The sequence below is a fragment of the Callithrix jacchus genome, chromosome 22, assembly GCF_049354715.1.
Source record: "Callithrix jacchus isolate 240 chromosome 22, calJac240_pri, whole genome shotgun sequence".
Taxonomy (NCBI): Eukaryota; Metazoa; Chordata; class Mammalia; order Primates; family Cebidae; genus Callithrix; species Callithrix jacchus.
In genome coordinates, this window is record NC_133523.1 from 38,508,645 (window position 1) to 38,527,654 (window position 19,010).

General features: G+C 41.0%; 1 protein-coding gene across 29 annotated transcripts in view; it reads left to right on the top strand.

Annotated features, from left to right (window-relative positions):
- The window catches only part of LOC144576459 (zinc finger protein-like), a 51,059-nt gene that overhangs the window by 17,424 nt on the left and 14,625 nt on the right, over positions 1 to 19,010 (top strand). For 17 of the 29 annotated variants that reach the window (XM_078359994.1, XM_078359984.1, XM_078359988.1 and 14 more), the window contains one exon: positions 1,409 to 5,275. In XM_078359994.1, coding sequence (XP_078216120.1) covers positions 1,409 to 3,306 — 1,898 coding nt within the window. In that variant the 3' untranslated portion in view covers positions 3,307 to 5,275. Of the gene's footprint in view, positions 1 to 1,406; positions 5,276 to 6,028; positions 6,120 to 10,911; positions 11,121 to 14,292; positions 14,396 to 15,416; positions 15,500 to 18,130; positions 18,258 to 18,426; positions 18,520 to 19,010 lie in introns of those variants that run through there. The other 12 variants (XM_078359975.1, XM_078359985.1, XM_078359980.1 and 9 more) reach the window with 6 other exon arrangements.

Consider the following 19,010-nt stretch of genomic DNA (forward strand, 5'->3'; position numbering starts at 1 on the left):
ACTTTGTAAAGATACACAATATAAACACAAATGTACCAAGTATTTATTATGTTATTTTTCTATAAAGTTGGTTTTGATTTATATTTTATTATATACATAATTTATTAGTTTCATAATTTGCCATGCAAGATTTTCGGCTGATTAGGAAATTCACTAGGAAGAGTAGCAGGTATAATATTTGTATTATATTAATTTTATTAAGACTTTTTATTTTATTAAAAACATTTATTTAATTTCAGTAGCTTTTGGGGTTTGGTAGTTTTTGGTTACATGCATGAATTGTCTAATGGTGAATTCTGAGACTTTCGTGCACCCATTACCTGAGTAGTGTACATTGTACCCAGTGTGTAGCTTTTTATCCCTTTCCCCACCTTCTACTCTCCTCCTTTTGAGTCTCCATAGTCCATTATATCACTCTGTATGCCTTGGCATACCCATAGCTTAGCTTTCATTTATAAGTGGAAACACAGTATTTGGTTTTCCATTCCTGAGTTACTTTACTTAGAATAATGGCCTCCAACTCCATTCAAGTTGCTGCAAAAGACATTATTTCGTTCTTTTTTTATGGCTGAATAGTATTCCATGGTGTATATATACCACATTTTCTTTAGCCACTAGTTGGTTGATGGGCACTTAGGTTGGTTCCATATCTTTGAAATTGTAAATTGTGCTGTAATAAATATATGTGTGCAGGTGTCTTTTTGATGTAATGACTTATTTTCCTTTGGGTAGAAAGTAGTGGGATTGCTGGATCAAACTGTAGATCCACTTTTAGTTCTTTAGGGAATGTCCATACTCTTTTTTATAGAGGTGGTACTAATTTACATTCACACCAGCAATGTATAAGTGTTCCCTTTCATCACATCCAGGCCAACATCTACTGTTTTTTTGTAAGTCTTTTATCTCCTTTTTTTTGAGACGGAGTTTTGCTCTTGTTTATCCAGGCTGGAGTACAATGGCACGATCTTGGCTCACTGCAACCTCTGCCTCCTGGGTTCAGGCAATTCTGCCTCAGCCTCCTGAGTAGCTGGGATTATAGGCACGCGCCACTATGCCCAGCTAATTTTTTGTATTTTTAGTAGAGACGGGGTTTCACCATGTTGACCAGGATGGTCACAATCTCTTGACCTCGTGATCTACCCGCCTCAGCCTCCCAAGGTGCTGGGATTACAGGCATGAGCCACTGCGCCCAGCCCAAGTCTTTTATTTCTACCAAGTATTTTACATATGACACTTGGGTTGGTTCTAAATTGGCCTCATCCAAACCAGAGATTATGGTACACTTGAAAAATACAAACTGAATGTTGTCTATATTCATGAAAGTTTCATGCCATGGCCTAAGTGAAATCTTGATAACACTGAACAAAGGCTTCACTTGTCCTCATCTCTTAATTCTGTATTCTGATAGGAGGCAAGATCCAAACTGAGATGAAGCCTGTTTCAGAAGCAGGAACACATCAAGAGTGGTCCTGCCAGCAAATCTGGGAAAAAATTGTAAGTGATTTAACCAGGTCTCAAGCCTCGGTAATACATAGCTCTCAGTTCTCCAAACAAAGTGATTTACCCTGCCAGACTGAGGCAGGACTATCTGTAATTAACATAAGACAGAAATCTTCCCAGGGCAATGGATATAAACAGTCCTTCAATGATCTCTCCATCTTTGATTTTCATCAACAATTACACTCAGGAGAGAAGTCTCATACATGTGACGAGTGTGGAAAAAGCTTCTGTTACATCTCAGCCCTTCGTATTCATCAGAGAGTTCACATGGGAGACAAATGCTATAAGTGTGATGTGTGTGGTAAGGAATTCAGTCAGAGCTTACATCTGCAAACTCATCAGAGACTACACACTGGAGAGAAACCATTCAAATGTGTGGAATGTGGGAAAGGCTTCAGTCGTAGATCAGCACTTAATGTGCATTGCAAATTGCACACAGGAGAGAAACCTTATAATTGTGAGGAATGTGGGAAGGCCTTCATTCATGATTCCCAGCTTCAAGAACATCAGAGAATCCATACTGGGGAGAAGCCATTCAAATGTGATATATGTGATAAGAGCTTCTGTGGTAGATCAAGACTTAATAGGCACTCCATGGTTCACACGGGAGAAAAACCTTTCCAATGCGATATGTGTGGTAAGAGCTTTCGTCAGAGATCAGCACTTAATAGTCATCACATGGTCCACACAGGAGAGAAGCCATACAAATGTGAGGAGTGTGGAAAAGGCTTTATTTGTAGGCGAGATCTTTATACGCATCATATGGTCCACACGGGAGAGAAGCCATATAATTGTAAAGAATGTGGGAAGAGCTTCAGATGGGCCTCATGTCTTTTGAAACATCAGCGAGTCCACAGTGGAGAAAAACCCTTCAAATGTGAAGAATGTGGGAAAGGATTTTACACAAATTCACAACGTTATTCCCATCAGAGATCCCACAGTGGAGAAAAACCATACAAATGTGTGGAGTGTGGGAAGGGCTACAAAAGGAGGTTGGATCTTGACTTTCACCAGCGGGTCCATACAGGAGAGAAACTGTATAATTGTAAGGAATGTGGGAAGAGCTTTAGTCGGGCCCCTTGTCTTTTGAAACATGAGAGACTCCACAGTGGAGAAAAACCATTCCAATGTGAGGAGTGTGGGAAGAGGTTTACTCAGAATTCACATCTCCATTCCCATCAGCGAGTCCACACTGGAGAAAAGCCATACAAATGTGAGAAGTGTGGGAAGGGCTACAATAGTAAGTTTAATCTTGATATGCACCAGAAGGTCCACACAGGAGAAAGACCATATAATTGTAAAGAATGTGGGAAGAGTTTTGGTTGGGCCTCGTGTCTTTTGAAACATCAGAGACTGCACAGTGGAGAAAAACCATTCAAATGTAAAGAGTGTGGGAAAAGATTTACTCAGAATTCACAGCTTCATTCTCATCAAAGAGTGCACACCGGAGAAAAGCCATACAAATGTGATGAGTGTGGGAAGGGTTTCAGCTGGTCTTCAACCCGTCTGACCCATCAGAGACGCCACAGCAGAGAAACACCTCTCAAATGTGAGGAGTATGGGAAGAATACTGTACAGAATTCATTCTCTAAAGTCCAAGAAAAAGTTCACGGTGTAGAAAAGGCATACAAATGTGAGGACTGTGGGAAGGGCTGCAATAGGTGCTCGAATCTTGACATGCATCAGAGGGTCCACATGGGAGAGAGAAAACATGGAAATGTGGGAGTGCGGTATGTGCTTCAGTCAGGCCTCAAGTCTTCAACTTCATCAGATTATTCATGTGGGAGAGAAAACTTAGTGATGTGATGGTGTGATAAAGTCTTCACTCAGTCTTCATGAATGCAATCTCATCTGAGAGTTCACAAAGGGGAGAAACATTAAAATGTGAGGCACATAATAAGCACTTTCCTTTGAGTGCTTTATCTCTGAATACATGCTGGTGATAAATTTCACCCATTCTTGGAAGAAGGAAAACATTTTGTTTAAGATAACATCACTGCTTCAGCCATAGCTCAGCATACCCCAGTAGTCTCAGGACCACCACAGAGAATCTTTGTAAATGGTGCAATAAAGCTTCATTCAGAAGTTTGATAGTTACAGCTATCATTCAGGAGACAGGACTTAGAAAGAGTAAGAGTTCATGAATTTACCACTCTAATGGTGGACATCTCAAAATTGATGTCCACTAGAATGTAAGCTACCTGTGTCTGTCTTTGCTGCTAAATTGTCACAGCTGGAATGCTGATTAGCACTTTGTATGTGTTCAGTGCTTGTTTGTTAAATCAATCAAAGGAAAAAACATATGTATGGATTTGGATGCAATTTTATGCATCCAAACAGGGAAGTCTGGAAAACATAATTCTGGGAAACATGAGTTGAAATGCAGAGTAAACTCAGTACTGTGATCCATAGCATTATTTTGAATATTATTATTTTTTTCTTGATCAGTTATCATATTCATTGAATATCATTTTATTGCACTTGGCTCCTGGCTTCCCCACATCCTATGTTCTGAAATTGGATTATTATCTGTGGCTCTATCAAATGTTCATTGCTTGTATATGATATAAATTCATCTTTTGTAGCTTTTCTCACAGTATAGACTGAAAAGGTTGGGTTACTTTTACAGTAATAGACCACTGCATATTTTATAATTAAATGTTTTCAACAGTATTAAGACAAGATTTACAGTAACACTTTAAAAGTGTCGGATGGACATTGACAAATTTTCTTAGTCAATCCTAGATTGATCATATTTGTGATCATGAGGCCTTGGTATGATTACCTTTTAATTGCTGTACAATTTTTTTTTTTTAACTTCTCTGGTACAGCTTTTGTCAACCTTCTTTTTTTTTTGGGGACGGAGTTTCGCTCTTGGTACCCAGGCTGGAGTGCAATGGCGCAATCTCAGCTCACCGCAACCTCCACCTCCTGGGTTCAGGCAATTCTCCTGCCTCAGCCTCCTGAGTAGCTGGGATTACAGGCACGCGCCACCGTGCCCAGCTAATTTTTTGTATTTTTAGTAGAGACAGGGTTTCACCATGTTGACCAGGATGGTTTCGATCTCTTGACTTCATGATCCACCCGCCTTGGCCTCCCAAAGTGCTGGGATTACAGGCTTGAGCCACTGCACCCGATCTTGTCAACCTTCTTATCCAATATTCTTCTATCAACCCTATGATACATACAGGAAGAGAAACTTAATGGAGTTTGGTAGTTTCTTCAAATATATTCATTATTGGGGGGCAGGATTAACATTCAAATCTTCTTCTTTATTGCTGGCAATGAAAATGTGTCCATTGTAGAGCAGAACATGTCAATTATAAGGTGCAGCTGTTTGATATGAAAACCATAGGACAGGAAGTTGTGACTGTGACAAACTCCAAAAAGTAGAAGACCACATTGATGATGTCACTCCATTTTAAAATGAAAAGAACAAGTGTTCAGGAATTTATGTGAATAGCATTTATTTTTATAATAACATGAAATCAGTGAGATGATCACATAGACATAAAAGGAGAAAAACAATGTTTTTTTAGCCTTCATAATGTAGTCAAATATCTGTGTGTTTATGTTCTTTTGAGTGTTTACATACAAACTATGTGAATGAATGTTTTTACTGATCTTTGCTGGCAATGAATATTTGCACCATTTTATATTTCCATGAATTTTTAATTTTTTTGTTTTTAATAGTTAGGGATACATAAAATCGTGTCTCAGTGAAAATCAGGTTTACCAAAGCAGTAAATTGTGTGCAATAAAATTTGAAAACATATTCATGTTAATCACTTACTTATAAAGACTGAGTAAGATTGCTCTACATTGTCATGTGACATAAGTTCAAAATTACGGAATAAGACTGTGGAAGTCATATTTTAAAACAAAAATTATCTGGGATTTCGAATACAGATACATTGATGAGAGTGGTAAACTGCCATGATGAATGCACATGTTGCTTCTTTAGGCATAAGTCATAGAAATTGAAATAAAGTAGGTATACATATGTTGCAGAGGTTAAAAAAAAGCACTCTAGAGAATAGATGTGTATGGACAGGGAACGTAGCATGACAATGGCAGAGCTCCAAAGGGTGTGGAACTAGTTAGGACAAAGCTCGTTTGAATGTTGTATTAATCCATTTTGCACTGCTATAAAGGAATCCCTGAGACTGGGCAATTTAAAAAGAGGTTTGGCCGGGTGCGGTGGCTCAAGCCTGTAATCCCAGCACTTTGGGAGGCCGAGGTGGGTGGATCACGAGGTCAAGAGATCGAGACCATCTTGGTCAACATGGTGAAACCCTGTCTCTACTAAAAATACAAAAAATTAGCTGGGCATGGTGGCATGTGCCTGTAATCCCAGCTACTCAGGAGGCTGAGGCAGGAGAACTGCTTGAACCCAGGAGGCGGAGGTTGTGGTGAGCCGAGATCGCGCCATTGCACTCCAGCCTGGGTAACGAGCAAAACTCCGTCTCAAAAAATAAAAAAATTAAATTAAAATAAAAAGAGATGTATTTGTTACACCATTCTGTAGGCTTTACAAGAAACATGGCACCGGCATCTGCTCAGCTTCTGGAAGGGCCTTGGGAAGCTTTTACTCATGGGAGAAGGTGAAATTGGAGTAGGTATGTAACATGGCAAGAGAGGGAGAGGGGTAACTTGATCTTTTAAACAACCAGCTATTGTGTGAGTTTAAATAGAGTGTCTATTCACTCACTCATTGAACCATGGTGGGGACACCAATGTTCATGAAGGATCTGCCTTCATGACCCAAACACCTTCCAATAGGCCCACCTCCAACACTGTAGGTCATCATTTCAACATGAGATTTGGAGGGGATAAATATTCAAACTATTGTCAGATGCTAAGTAATCAGGTACACACCATAGTAATATCTTAAGTGTGTTAAGTTAAAGGCTTTCTTCAGCAAAGTGTTAGATACATTTGATTAATATAGTTAATTTTGTAAACTAGATTTTCTCAGGATGTGAGGTACTTATTAAGATCCATGCTTTCTTGGAAAAGCTATAGATCTTGAAAAAGAAAAAAAAAATCCATGCTTTCTCAATTTGCATAGTAGGTTGGAGGTCCCTAAGAACATCTCTAGGTTCTGTGATTTGCTAAGAGGACTCAGAATATTAGTTGTATTTATGACTATATTACAGTGATAGAATACAAAGCAGAATTCGTAAAGGAAAAAGACTCACGGGCAACATCTGAGAAAACCAGGTGCAAATTTGCAAGATCCCCTCTCTGCCTGGTATCCCATAGCAGTCACTCAAGTCCTCCAGCATTGAATTGTGATAGTACTTATGAAAGGTCTATAATGGAAGCTCTTCGTAACCTGTATCTAAAGTTCTTATTGGGAATGATCATGGTAGGTATTATCTGCCCCAGCATATACCAAGATTCCAGACTCCAAGGAAACCAAATACATGGAATAAATTACCTTGTACAATTTAGGCATGGTGAACCACTCTTACAGTTAGTGGATGGTGGCAACCTTCTCAAAGTCCATAATTCCTGACAACAGCCACAGGCCAGCCATGCGTAGTCCTTTCTAGTTAACAAACAACCTCAGGCTTGCCACAGTGTTTCTGCGCACACGGCATCAGACGGCTAGGACTGTTGTAGTTAACAACCTCAGGCTTGCCACAGTGTTTCTGCGCACATGGCATCAGACGGCTAGGACTGTTGTAGTTAACAACCTCAGGCTTGCCACAGTGTTTCTGCGCACATGGCATCAGACGGCTAGGACTGTTGTAGTTAACAACCTCAGGCTTGCCACAGTGTTTCTGTGCACGTGGCATCAGACCGCTAGGACTGTTGTAGTTAACAACCTCAGGCTTGCCACAGTGTTTCTGTGCACGTGGCATCAGACCGCTAGGACTGTTGTAGTTAACAACCTCAGGCTTGCCACAGTGTTTCTGCGCACGTGGCATCAGACCGCTAGGACTGTTGTAGTTAAAACTTTTGTTTTTTATGCATCACCAGATACCAGAATAGCTCATGTCCAAAACAATCTTTTTGTCCCAGAAAACATTGGGCAAAAAATTCCTGTTTATTATCACTAAAAAGACATCAGATAGGGCTTATATGTACCCTTCTGTGCGCCTGGGTTATCAAATTTGGTGTATGGATCATGTATCCTATTATGTCTCCTATGATCATGCTGAATTCACCTGTTGTCTAGGAGTTCACAAATTGGAAGACATCACATTGTAAAGATGACAATACTGTCCAAAGCAATGTACAGTTTTAGTGGAATCCCTGTCAAAATTCCAAGTCTTTTTGTAGAAAAAGAAAAGCCAGTACTCCTAATTCATATATGACTGCACTGACCCCAAATAGACAAAAAAAATCTTGAAAATGATGAACATAAAAGATTCACACGTCCCAATTTAAAAATTTATTACCAAGTTGTAGTAATTAAAGCCATGTGGTACAAGCCTAAGAAAAGATACACAGACTAATGGAATATCATTGTTGGTCCATAAAGAAACTCATATATCTAAGGTCATCTGATTTTCAAGAAGGATCCAATGTTACTTAATGGAGAAAGAACAGTTAGCAAAGAGTACTGGAACAACTGTACATACATATGCAACACAATGAAATTAGAGCCCCACCTCACACTATACTTAAAAATTAAATGGATAAATAACCTAAATGTGAGAACTTAAGCTACAAAATTCTTAGAAAATGGGTTAATCTTCAATACTTCTTTTGGAATGGATTCTTAGGTAAGACAACATAAGCACAAGCTAAAAAAGAAAAAAGTTACATAAATTAGACTACAGTTAAAAAAATTACATATAAATGGACATCATCGAGAACAGGAAAATGCCATAAAGTATGGTTTCTAGTATCCAGAATATATAAAGAACCCTTCCAAGTCAATAACAAGTAGAGAAGCACCCAATTTATAAATTTAGAAACAGATGTTTCAGATACGCAAGTGACCAACAATTATGTGAAAAGATGCTCAACATTATTAGTCATCAGGAAAATGCAAATCGAAGAACTAGATGCCACTTTGCAATCACTATGCTAACAATCATTTTTTAAAATAGAAAATAATATTGGATAGTGTGTAGAGAAATTACAACCCATACACGTTAAAGATGGGAACATAAAATGGGGCAGTTGCTATGGAAAATTGTTTCATAATTCCCCCCAAAAATTAATGTACAACTAACATATGAATCACTAGTTTCCTATCTAGTTATGTACCCAAAAGAATGGAAAACTGGCCGCGCAGTGGCTCAGGCCTGTAATCCCAGAACTTTGGGAAGCCGAGGCGGGCAGATCACGAGGTCAGGAGTTCAAGACCAGCCTAGCCAACAAAGTGAAACCCTGTCTCTACTAAAAATTCAAAAATTAGCCAGGGGTAGTGACACGTGCTTGTAGTCCCAGCTACTTGGGAGGCTGAGGCAAGAGAATTGCTTGAACCTGGGAGGCAGAGGTTGCAGGGAGGTGAGACCACGCCATTGCACTCCAGCCTTGGCGACAGAGCAAGACTCTATCTCAAAAAAGAAAAAAAGAACTGGAAGCTGGTAGTGAAACAAATACATGTACACGAACATTTGTAGCAAGACTGTTGACTACAGCCAAAAGGTGAAAAGAAGGCAAATGCCCATCAATGCACGAATGGAGAAACAAATTGTATAAACATATTATTCATCTATGAAAAGGAATGAAGTACTGATTCGTGGTATGATGTGAATAGCATTAAAAATATTCTGCTAAGCAAAGGGAGTTAGAAACAAAAGGTTCCATTCATTTTTATGATTTGTCCAAAATAGGTAATAGAAAAGAGAGATTAATGTTTGCCCAGGATTGGGATTATGGACAACGGTAGTGATTGCTTCGTGGGCGTGGGGTTTTCTTTGGGTGATAAAAGTGTTTTGAATTCAAGAGGTGTTGATTTCACAATGAAGCAGCTACACTGTCTGGGGTTTGAACCCGGGGTTCGTAGTCATGTGCCAGGAAAATTTAGGACACAGACACACATGAGGCGTTTAGGAGCAGAGGTTTAAAAGGGGGAAGAGAAAGAGGTTTCTGATCTGAAGAGGGTCGGCCAGCAGCGAATGTGCTCAGTTTTACAGTCCACTTTGAGGAGGCAGTGTCTGATTTACATAGGGCTCATAGATTGGATCCATCAGGTATGACGTTTACACAGTGCCTGGGAAAGGCTGGTTGCCCCACCCTAATCTTCTTATACAAATGAACTTCCCCGTTGATTTGCCCTTCTGGTCTGCTCCTTACTGCTCACGTGGCTGACAAAGAGAAGGGAGGATAGAGCCGCCATCTTGAACATGATTGGTACAACTGCTGGTATTTATGTCTGTCTGCAGCTCGATTTTACAGGCTGCTCTTCCTTAGGAAGGGAAATAATTTGGGGCTGCTTTTCATTAAAAAGAAAAGCCTTATCGAGGGCTCCCATGCCTTTACTATCCGCCTAAGTAAAGGCATTTCTTAGTGATTTCTTCTTTACTCCTTTATCAACAATACTGTTGCACTAGATGTCATTGCCGTTGAATTATATGCTTTAAAATAATTGTTTTGTGAATTATACCTCAAAAATGTTTTTTCAATAACAAAACGACTGCGTTAAAAAACGTTTTGCATAGCGAAAAATAGAAGTCAAAGAAAAAAAGCTTTTTGGTTGAGCAATATTTGAGATATGTTAATATGAATATGTAAATAATACTCAATGGAAGGAAAAAGACTAAAAACTCAACAGAAATGTGGGCAAAAGATTTGACCAATTCACAGACTATAATAATGGCCACGGAAAATATGCAAGGATGTTTCACTTTATTTACAAAAGAACAAATACAAATTAAAACTACATTTAAATACCATTTCTTACTATTAGATTAGCAAAACTTAACTCCTCGAAGATTGTGTCTTCTGGCTTGTTCCTTTTCCAATTAACACTCCTGTAATCATTGGAGGCGTTTAGACTCCAGGAATTCCTGTCTAGTCAATATTTTTTGTCCTGAACCAGAGAGAGAGAAGGACGACTTTCAGAATAACAGTTCCCATTCTCCACCAGGAGTTCGTGGCTATGAGATTTGTTCCCCGTGGGCACCCGGAGTGGCAACGCTTCCCCCTGAAGACTGAGAATTTAAGCGTTTTTCCTCCAGGAATCGGAGGAGTGTAATCCATAGCTCGGTGGAGTCGCAGACACTGACTCCCGGAGGAGGATACAGGCAATTCTGGGAATGGTAGTCCAGACTCGCAGTGGGGTAGCGGTCAGTTTGGCTCCGCAGGTGAAGCTGAGGATTTCTGGGAAATGTAGTCCAGACGCTCAGTGGAGTAGCGGTCAGTGGGCAGGCGGATCCTAAGGAATTCTGGGAAATATAGTCCACGCGCTCGGGGTTGTCAGGATCACTTTGGCTCGGGAATTCTGGGACGTAGAGTCCAAACACTCAGTGGAGTTGTGGGCTTCTGCTCCGGGACTGTGAGGTTGCTGCAGTTTTGTCCCTGGTAGTTTGGGTCAGTTCCGCGGGACCCTTCTGAATTTCCTGAACCTACGCTTTGGATCCTCAACGAACTGGTGATCGAATTAGGAAAAAAAAAAAAAAAAAAAACTTCGACGGAGAGCAGAGGTTTGAAGGGTGAGGGCCGCTGTTTACGTTCTCGTCAGTGGAGCTTTCTTGGGCTTTGGGCTGTCCTCGCGTCCCCGTGGTGTTTGGGACTTGGTCGGGTCGCGTCTCGCCTGGTTTCAGGGTTTCCAGGGCTCTGAGCTGCCCACTCCGCCTCCTTGCACCCCACGCGCGTGGCCAGTTCCTCACAGTATAACGTTGGGGTGTTACTTAATGTCCTTGGGTCTCCCGTTACTGTTCTTTAGAATGGGGACTTTAGGACCATCCTAATAGAATCGTTTTGGGAACTGGAAGAGGTAACACAAATGAAAGCCTTAAATCAGTCCCTGTTACTTGGTGACTGGTGGTCTGTTGTTGATTTCCCACGAAGCCTGTCAGGTCCCTGGGTGGGGTCAGAGCTCCAGCTGCAGGGGCACCGGCCCTTCTCCCTCCCTGATCCCCGCAGGACGCTGGGTGATCCCGGACGCCTCCTGACCTCCTTTTTAGGAAGGCGGGTGTTGCGTCGACCCAGAAAGGGAGAGGAGCATTTAACTCTTATGGGGGACAGCGACGCGGTCAGGGTGTTTCACAGCCTTCTCCTTCCCCAGCCCGATCTTTCCAAAAGAGCTGCAGGGAGGGACTTCTTGGCTCCTGAGGGCAAAGCTCTACGTGAGTGGCCTTTTGGCTCTTTTCTTTGATAGAGAGGCTCACCTCAACCGAGTGTATAGGATGTGTCCTTGGGCATGGGTGTTGATAATAAGTGAGACTGAATTGGTAACTTCATTCTAAGAGCTTTATGCAAAAAAGTACATTACACCACTTACTTGGCACTGTGGAAAGGCACTGCTTTTCTCTATTTTAAAGATGGGAGTGAGAGACACATGGCGCATAAGCACCAGCTTCTGAGAGCTGGAGCTGGAGTTGGAACTTAGGCAGCCTGGGTCAGATTATGAGTTGATCACCTCTTGGGTATGTTTTCGTTGAGACAATGAGCTGGACTCAATGGGGAAAGCAAGTTAGGACTTGATTGAAGGGACCGGAAGAGCAAGGCTTATTGGGCTTGGACTTTTCTTTGAGTTTTTAAAAGTTTTGTCAACCATTTTGTCTCACTTATTACAAATATGTATCGTTGTTATAGATCCAGATCGTTGTGGAGCACTCAGAAATTAGAGAACTGCTATGACTAGAAAAAAACATTTTAATTACCCATGAGTCCAATATTTTGAAATAGTAACTGTTGGGACAGGCGCGATGGCTGACGCCTGTAATCCTAACACTTTGGGAGGCTGAGGCGGGTGGATCACAAGGTTAGGAGTTCGAGACCAGACTGGCCAAGATGGTTAAACCCTGTCTTTACTAAAAACATAAAAATTAGCACCTGCCGTCCCAGCTATTCGGGAGGCTGAGGCAGGACAATTGCTTGAACCCGGGAGGCGGAGGTTGTAGTGAGCCAAGATCGTGCCACTACACTCTATCCTGGGCAGAAGAGCAAGACTTCGTCTCAAAAAAAAAAAAAAGCCGCTCACAGTGGCTCACACCTGTTATCCCAGCACTTTGAGAGGCCAAGGCAGGCGGATCACGAGGTCAGGATATCGAGACCATCCTGGCTAACACGGTGAAACCCCGTCTGTACTAAAAGTACAAAAAATTAGCCGGGCATGGTGGCATGCGCCTGTAGTCCTAGTTACCCAGGAGGGTGAGGCAAGAGAATTGCTTAAACCCGGGAGGCGGAAGTTGCAGTGAGCAGAGATGGCACCATTGCACTCCAGCCTAGGCGACAGAGTGAGACTCCATCTCAAAAAAAAAAGTAACCGTTCAGCTTCTAATGTATTTCTTCTTCGTCTTCCTTTGTGTATACTTGTATAGTTATTTATAAATATTTTAACATTTTTAAAAAATATTTTAAAATGTTCTCTCTTAAGTATTTAACTATGGACATTTCCAAATACCATCGAGAGAGAAATAACTAGTGAAACTGCCATATGATGTCATGTTCATCCATTATTATTATTCCTATTAATGCTTACTGATATTTTAACACTTTATTTTCATATCATTTGAAGCCTATAGAAAAGTGGCAAAAATCATGTAATATTAGAAGCTTTCATTTACTCTTTACCCAATTTTGCCATTTGGTTTGACGCGCATCAGCAAAATACTACCAAGAACAGACCTGTAATCAGAGACAGCTGACTCTAACTTTCTGCAGCAAGGAAGCCCACATACCAGGGTAATCACGGGCTGTCTTGGTAAGAGGCGCTTAGGAAGTGCTGGTTATAGGGTGTCACGTAAAATACTATACAACATTAGATATTATACTACATAATAGTGTTATCTATATTATATACCTACTAAAAACTACTACCAATAGCTAATTGTGGCGTCTATTAATACTAGAAAATATATTAGATAAAATGTCATCTAATCTACAGTTCCAGATTTAATTGTGTTCTTCTTTTTAATTGAAGCTCTTTTAACTGTACCTATCCCGCTCCCTATACTTCACCCCTCACCCCATTCAAAGTCCAATTTCATGCCTTGCTTTCAGTTGTCAGGTTTTTCTAGTCTCCTTTAATCTTGAAAGATAGCATAGTTTTCATCTTTTTTATTCTTGATGTTTTGTCCTTGTTATTTTTTGAAGCATATAGATGAAGTTATTTTGGTCAAAGATGTTCACTTGGAGTTGTTCTGATGTATTTCATGTTTAGCTTCAAAGTATGCATTTTTGCGGGAATACCACAGAAGTGGTAAATTTCTTTTCTTTTCTTTTTGAGACAGACTTTCACTCTTGTCGCCCAGGTTGGAGTGTATGGCACGATCTTGGTTCACTGCAACCTCCACCTTCTGGGTTCGAGCTATTCTCCTGCCTCAGCCTCCCAAGTGGCTGGGATTATAGGTACCTGTCACCATGACCAGCTAGTTTTTATATTTTTGGTAGAGATAGGGTTTCACCATGTTGGTCACACTGATTTCAAACTCCTAACCTCAGGTGATCCACCCGCATTGGCCTCCCAAAGTGCTGGCATTACAGACATGAGCCAACTCGGCCAGCCCGAAGGAGTAAATTTCTTATTGCAACATAACAGGGGCCATTTGTCAGTTTGTCACTTCATTGGTGATCTTAACTTTGTTCACTTGGCCAAAGTCAAGTTTCTCAGATTTCTGCATTGTAAAGTTATTTTGAATTTTTTTTTTTTTACCCCAGGAACACAGATTCAAGTTGCTCTCAAGATACACTTCCTAATCTTTTAGTTAAATACATTTTTTTATGGAGAAATAAGTTTATTAGTGGGTATTCTACTATAAAGGTGAGCTTCCCCTCCTCTTTCATTTGTATATTCATTCATTCATTCAACTATAAATATTCTATCAGTGTAGATTCAGAATCCAGTCTTATTAAGTTAAATGGCATGTGGATTAACAATTACCAATACTGGCCGGGCGCGGTGGCTCACACCTGTAATCCCAGCACTTCGGGAGGCCGAGGCAGGTGAATCACGAGGTCAAGAGATCGAGACCATCCTGGTCAACAAGGTGAAACCCCATCTCTACTAAAAATACAAAAAATTAGCTGGGCACGGTGGCACGTGCCTGTAATCTCAGCTACTCAGGAGGCTGAGGCAGGAGAATTGCCTGAACCCAGGGGGCAGAGGTTGCGGTGAGCCAAGATTGTGCCATTGCACTCCGTCTCAAAAAAAATAAACAAGAGCAAAACTCCATCTCAAAAAAAATAAAAAAAAAAACCAATTACCAATACCTTGTCCAACTTTATTGAGGTGTATTCTATGTATCATAGAGTCTGCCCATTTCGTGTGTACATTTTAATGATTTTTGGGAACTTTGAGAATGGAATAAACATCACCATAATTCAGTTTAAATCATTTTCATTCCCCATTAAGTCTCCTTGTACCCATTCATTTCTAGTTAATCCTCTTTCTCACCTCAAATATGCAGAGACCACCTACCTACTTTCTCATTGTGTACACTTGCCTACTCTGGAATTTCACAGAAATAGGATCATGCAGTATGTGGGTCTTCCTATGTGACTGGCTTCTTCCACATAGCATCATGTTTCCGAAGTTCATACGTGTTGTAGCATGAGTCAGTACTTCATCCTTTTGAATTTCCAAATAAGATTCCATTCTATGAATGGGCCACAGTGTGTCTATTGATGTATGCAAAGGAGGGTTTGTTTGTGTACAGTTTTGGACTACTATGAATAATGCTGTTATGAACATGTGTTAATTTACAACACACATTTGTGTTGGCGGATGGCATCCCTGGCCACACTTTCATGTCTCTTTTTCTGCCTTCCCTGGTACTTTTGAGGCAGGATTCTGCTTTCCCTCAGACTGCATCACTCAGGACTCTGCATATTCCCTGAAATAGGAGGAAAAATGACCACGTTGAAGGTGAGTAGAGCTTGCCTCTCTTGCTGTTAAAATTTCTTTTTTTCTTTTCAGACGAAGTCTTGCTTTGTTGCTGAGGTTGGAGTGCAGTGGCCTGATTTCAGCTCATTACAACCTCTGCCTCTGGGGTTCAGGTGATGCTCCTGCCTCAGCCTCCCAGGTGGCTGGGACTACAGGCACACACCACCATACCTGGCTAATTTTTATAATTTTAGTAGAGATGGGGTTTCACCATTTGGCCAGGCTGGTCTCAAACTCCTGATCTCAGATGATCTGCCTGCCTCAGCCTCCCAGAGTGCTGGGATTGCAGGTGTGAGCCACTGTGCCCGGCTCTATTTCATCTCATTACTCATATTCTCACATGTTTTTCTCAGTCTTGGGAAGACTTAGGGAGAACAACAGAGATATGGCATGGGAGAAACAGAATCTAGGTCTTCCTGTTTGAACACCTCCAATAATCATTGCGTGAAAAAGCAGTTAAGTAGTTATAGCCTGTTGTGTTGTGCCAACCCGAGAGCCAGTGTCCACAGGTGGCACTGCTCCAGGCCCCATTTCAGTGTGACCTTCTTTCTTCCTGACTTGATACCTTCTCAGTTGCACCCAGTGCTCCAGGCACCCAAGGACAGTGATAACCGTAGTCATTATAGAAAGTCTTTACATTCAGAATGGTAAAGGATACCTCACACAATGTTACCAGAAAATGTAACAGCCTAGAGTAAAAATATTCACTGCTTATATATCTGAAAAAGACAAAATCCAAAATAAGAATCTTATATACAGAATAGAAAAAAAGTCCAAAGGAATATGAATAAAGGACAGGCAAACTTAAAAGGAGAAATTGAGATGGCCAATAAATGTTTGAAAAGGTGATGGTGGGCTGGGCGTCGTGGCTCACGCCTATAATCCCAGCACTTTGGGAGGCTGAGGCGGGTGGATCACGAGGTCAAGAGATCAAGACCATCCTGGTCAACAAGGTGAAACCCTGTCTCTACTAAAAATACAAAAATTAGCTGGGCATGGTGGTGCACGCCTGTAGTCCCAGCTACTCGGGAGGCTGAGGCAGGAGAATTGCTTGAACCCAGGAGGCGGAGGTTGCGGTGAGCCAAGATCGTGCCATTGCACTCCAGTCTGGGTAACAACAGCAAAACTCTGTCTCAAAAAAAAAAAAAAAAAAAAAAGAAAGGTGATGGTATTATTTATAATCAAATAGGTGAGACTGTTAAATTTTTCCTAATATGATTACCAAAATCATGAGAAATTTGATAACCTGCTCTTGGTTATGGTAAGACAAATCAGTATACATGTATCCTCTTGAAAGATTAGAGTTTGATAAAAAATTGAGATCTGATATTATATGATCACAATTTTAAACATACCTATTTATTGACATTTTAATTTTCATTTAATATTATTTTAAATAGTCAAACAGGAGTAAAATTTACCTCAACTGTTCTTTTTTTACAGGATTGGTATTAATGAGCATATGTAAAATTAAAGTATGTTTAAAAATAGATTATCAATTCTTTGGAATACTATGCAGTTATGAAATGAGGTAAAATAGATGGCAACAATGATGATAATAATTTTTGAAAACTAATCCTTATTAGGTATTTAGTCTGTACAGATCAACTTTTCCAATGCTCCATATGTTTCCTTGTTTAATCACTGAAAAAACTGTAATATGAGAATTATTAAAGAGAGGGAATAAATAGGTGAACTGGTTCAAGGTCATGTGACCAGGAAGGTACAGAGCCTTGGGATGTGCTCTTAGGCACACTGGCTGCAGATCATGTCATTCAGTGCTGCAATTAATGTATATAGTTTATGCCTTGAGAGTACAGAAGATGTACTGCATAGCTGTTCCACATAGGTTACCACAAACTTCTTAGTTTGGTGGCAGATATTAAAGAAAAATGATAACATTCAGGGTTCAAGTATAAGAGAGAACAATAGAAATTATCAAACAAGACTGGGACTGAAATGCTACATGTTGCTGTTGCAATTGGCAAGATTCATTGAAACCTATGTACGTGTAGCCCAGGATGCTGCATTTAGAGTCCTAAAGGGTTACTTAAAAGGAGAGTGAGTAAGTATACAACGTAAAGCTACAGGAGGTCTTTTCCATCATTGCATTTCTGGTGGAGCTCAGGAAAATCAGTCATTGTCAGGATACAGACAGAATTAGTAGGAAATCTATGAGTTGGCCAGGCGGAGTCACTCATGCCTATAATCTCAGCACTTTGGGAGGCCAAGGCAGGTGGATCACCTGAGGTCAGGAGTTCATGACCAGCCTAGCCAATGTGGTGAAATCCCATCTCTACTAAAAATACAAAAATTAACCAGGCATGGTAGCAGGCAACTGTAATCCCAGCTACTTGGGAGGCTGAGGTGGGAGGATCACTTGAACCCTAGAGGTGGAGGTTGCAATGAGCCAAGATCACGCCACTGCACTCGAGTAGGGCAATGGAGCAAGATTCTGTCTCAAAAAAAAAAAAAAAAAAAAGGAAATCTGTACGTTGACCTATGTCTCTTAAGATTCAAAACAGCTTCTTGTCCTTCCCCTCCGCTCAGTGCCACCCCTCTCTCAGTAGTCATTGGCCATGAGTTTGAAGTTGCGTATGTTTGATGCTGTAGGAGACAGTGACTTTCAAGGATGTGGCTGTGGTCTTCACCGAGGAGGAGCTGCAATTGCTGGACCCTGCCCAGAAGAAGCTGTACCAAGATGTGATGCTGGAGAATTTCAGAAACCTGCTCTCAGTGGGTGAGGACAGGCACCCTTTGTAAGGGGGTGTCAGGCCCAGGAGTGGTTTTGTATCCTAGAGTGTTCAAGTTTGGGTATGCATTAGGAACCTAAGTTTCAAGTAAATTTTACCTAGATTTTTTTCCCTAGGATATGTTGGCATTAAGCATACAACTTTGCATGTTCACAGGGCATCAACCATTCCATGGAGATACTTTCCACTTCCCCAGGGAAGAAAAGTTCTGGATGGTGGAGACAGCAACCCAAAAAGAAGGGAATTTAGGTAAGAAGCAAGCACTTGTGTGTCCTTGTACGTGACTCTCCTGTCTGTTTTGCTTCTGTCTGTTGCCCAACTCTTGCTCTGGTCTAAATGGCCAACCCTTCTTCCTGGATTTTTACAGCTGACTTTTGGCTTTTTGCCCTGCTCCCACTTTTCCTACCCTGACATCTGTTTTCCTCATGGCAGCCAAAGTGGTCCTTGGAAAATCTAAGTCATTTAGAGCCATTCCTTGGCTCTAAAGCCTTTCTGGCTTCTTATGTTTACTTATGTCACAATAGTTTTAAGTGCCTTTTAGAGACCATGTGATCTGTTCATCCCCCACCGCCTCTCTGACGACATTTCCTGTCCTCTCCTTCTTGTCCTGTCTTTCCAGCCACATTGTCCTCCCTGCTGTTTCTCTGACCTGCCAAGGACACTGTTGTAGTAACCAATGACCACACATTTAGGGGACTAAACGACAAACACTTACTATCTTTCTGTTCTTTGGTCCTGAA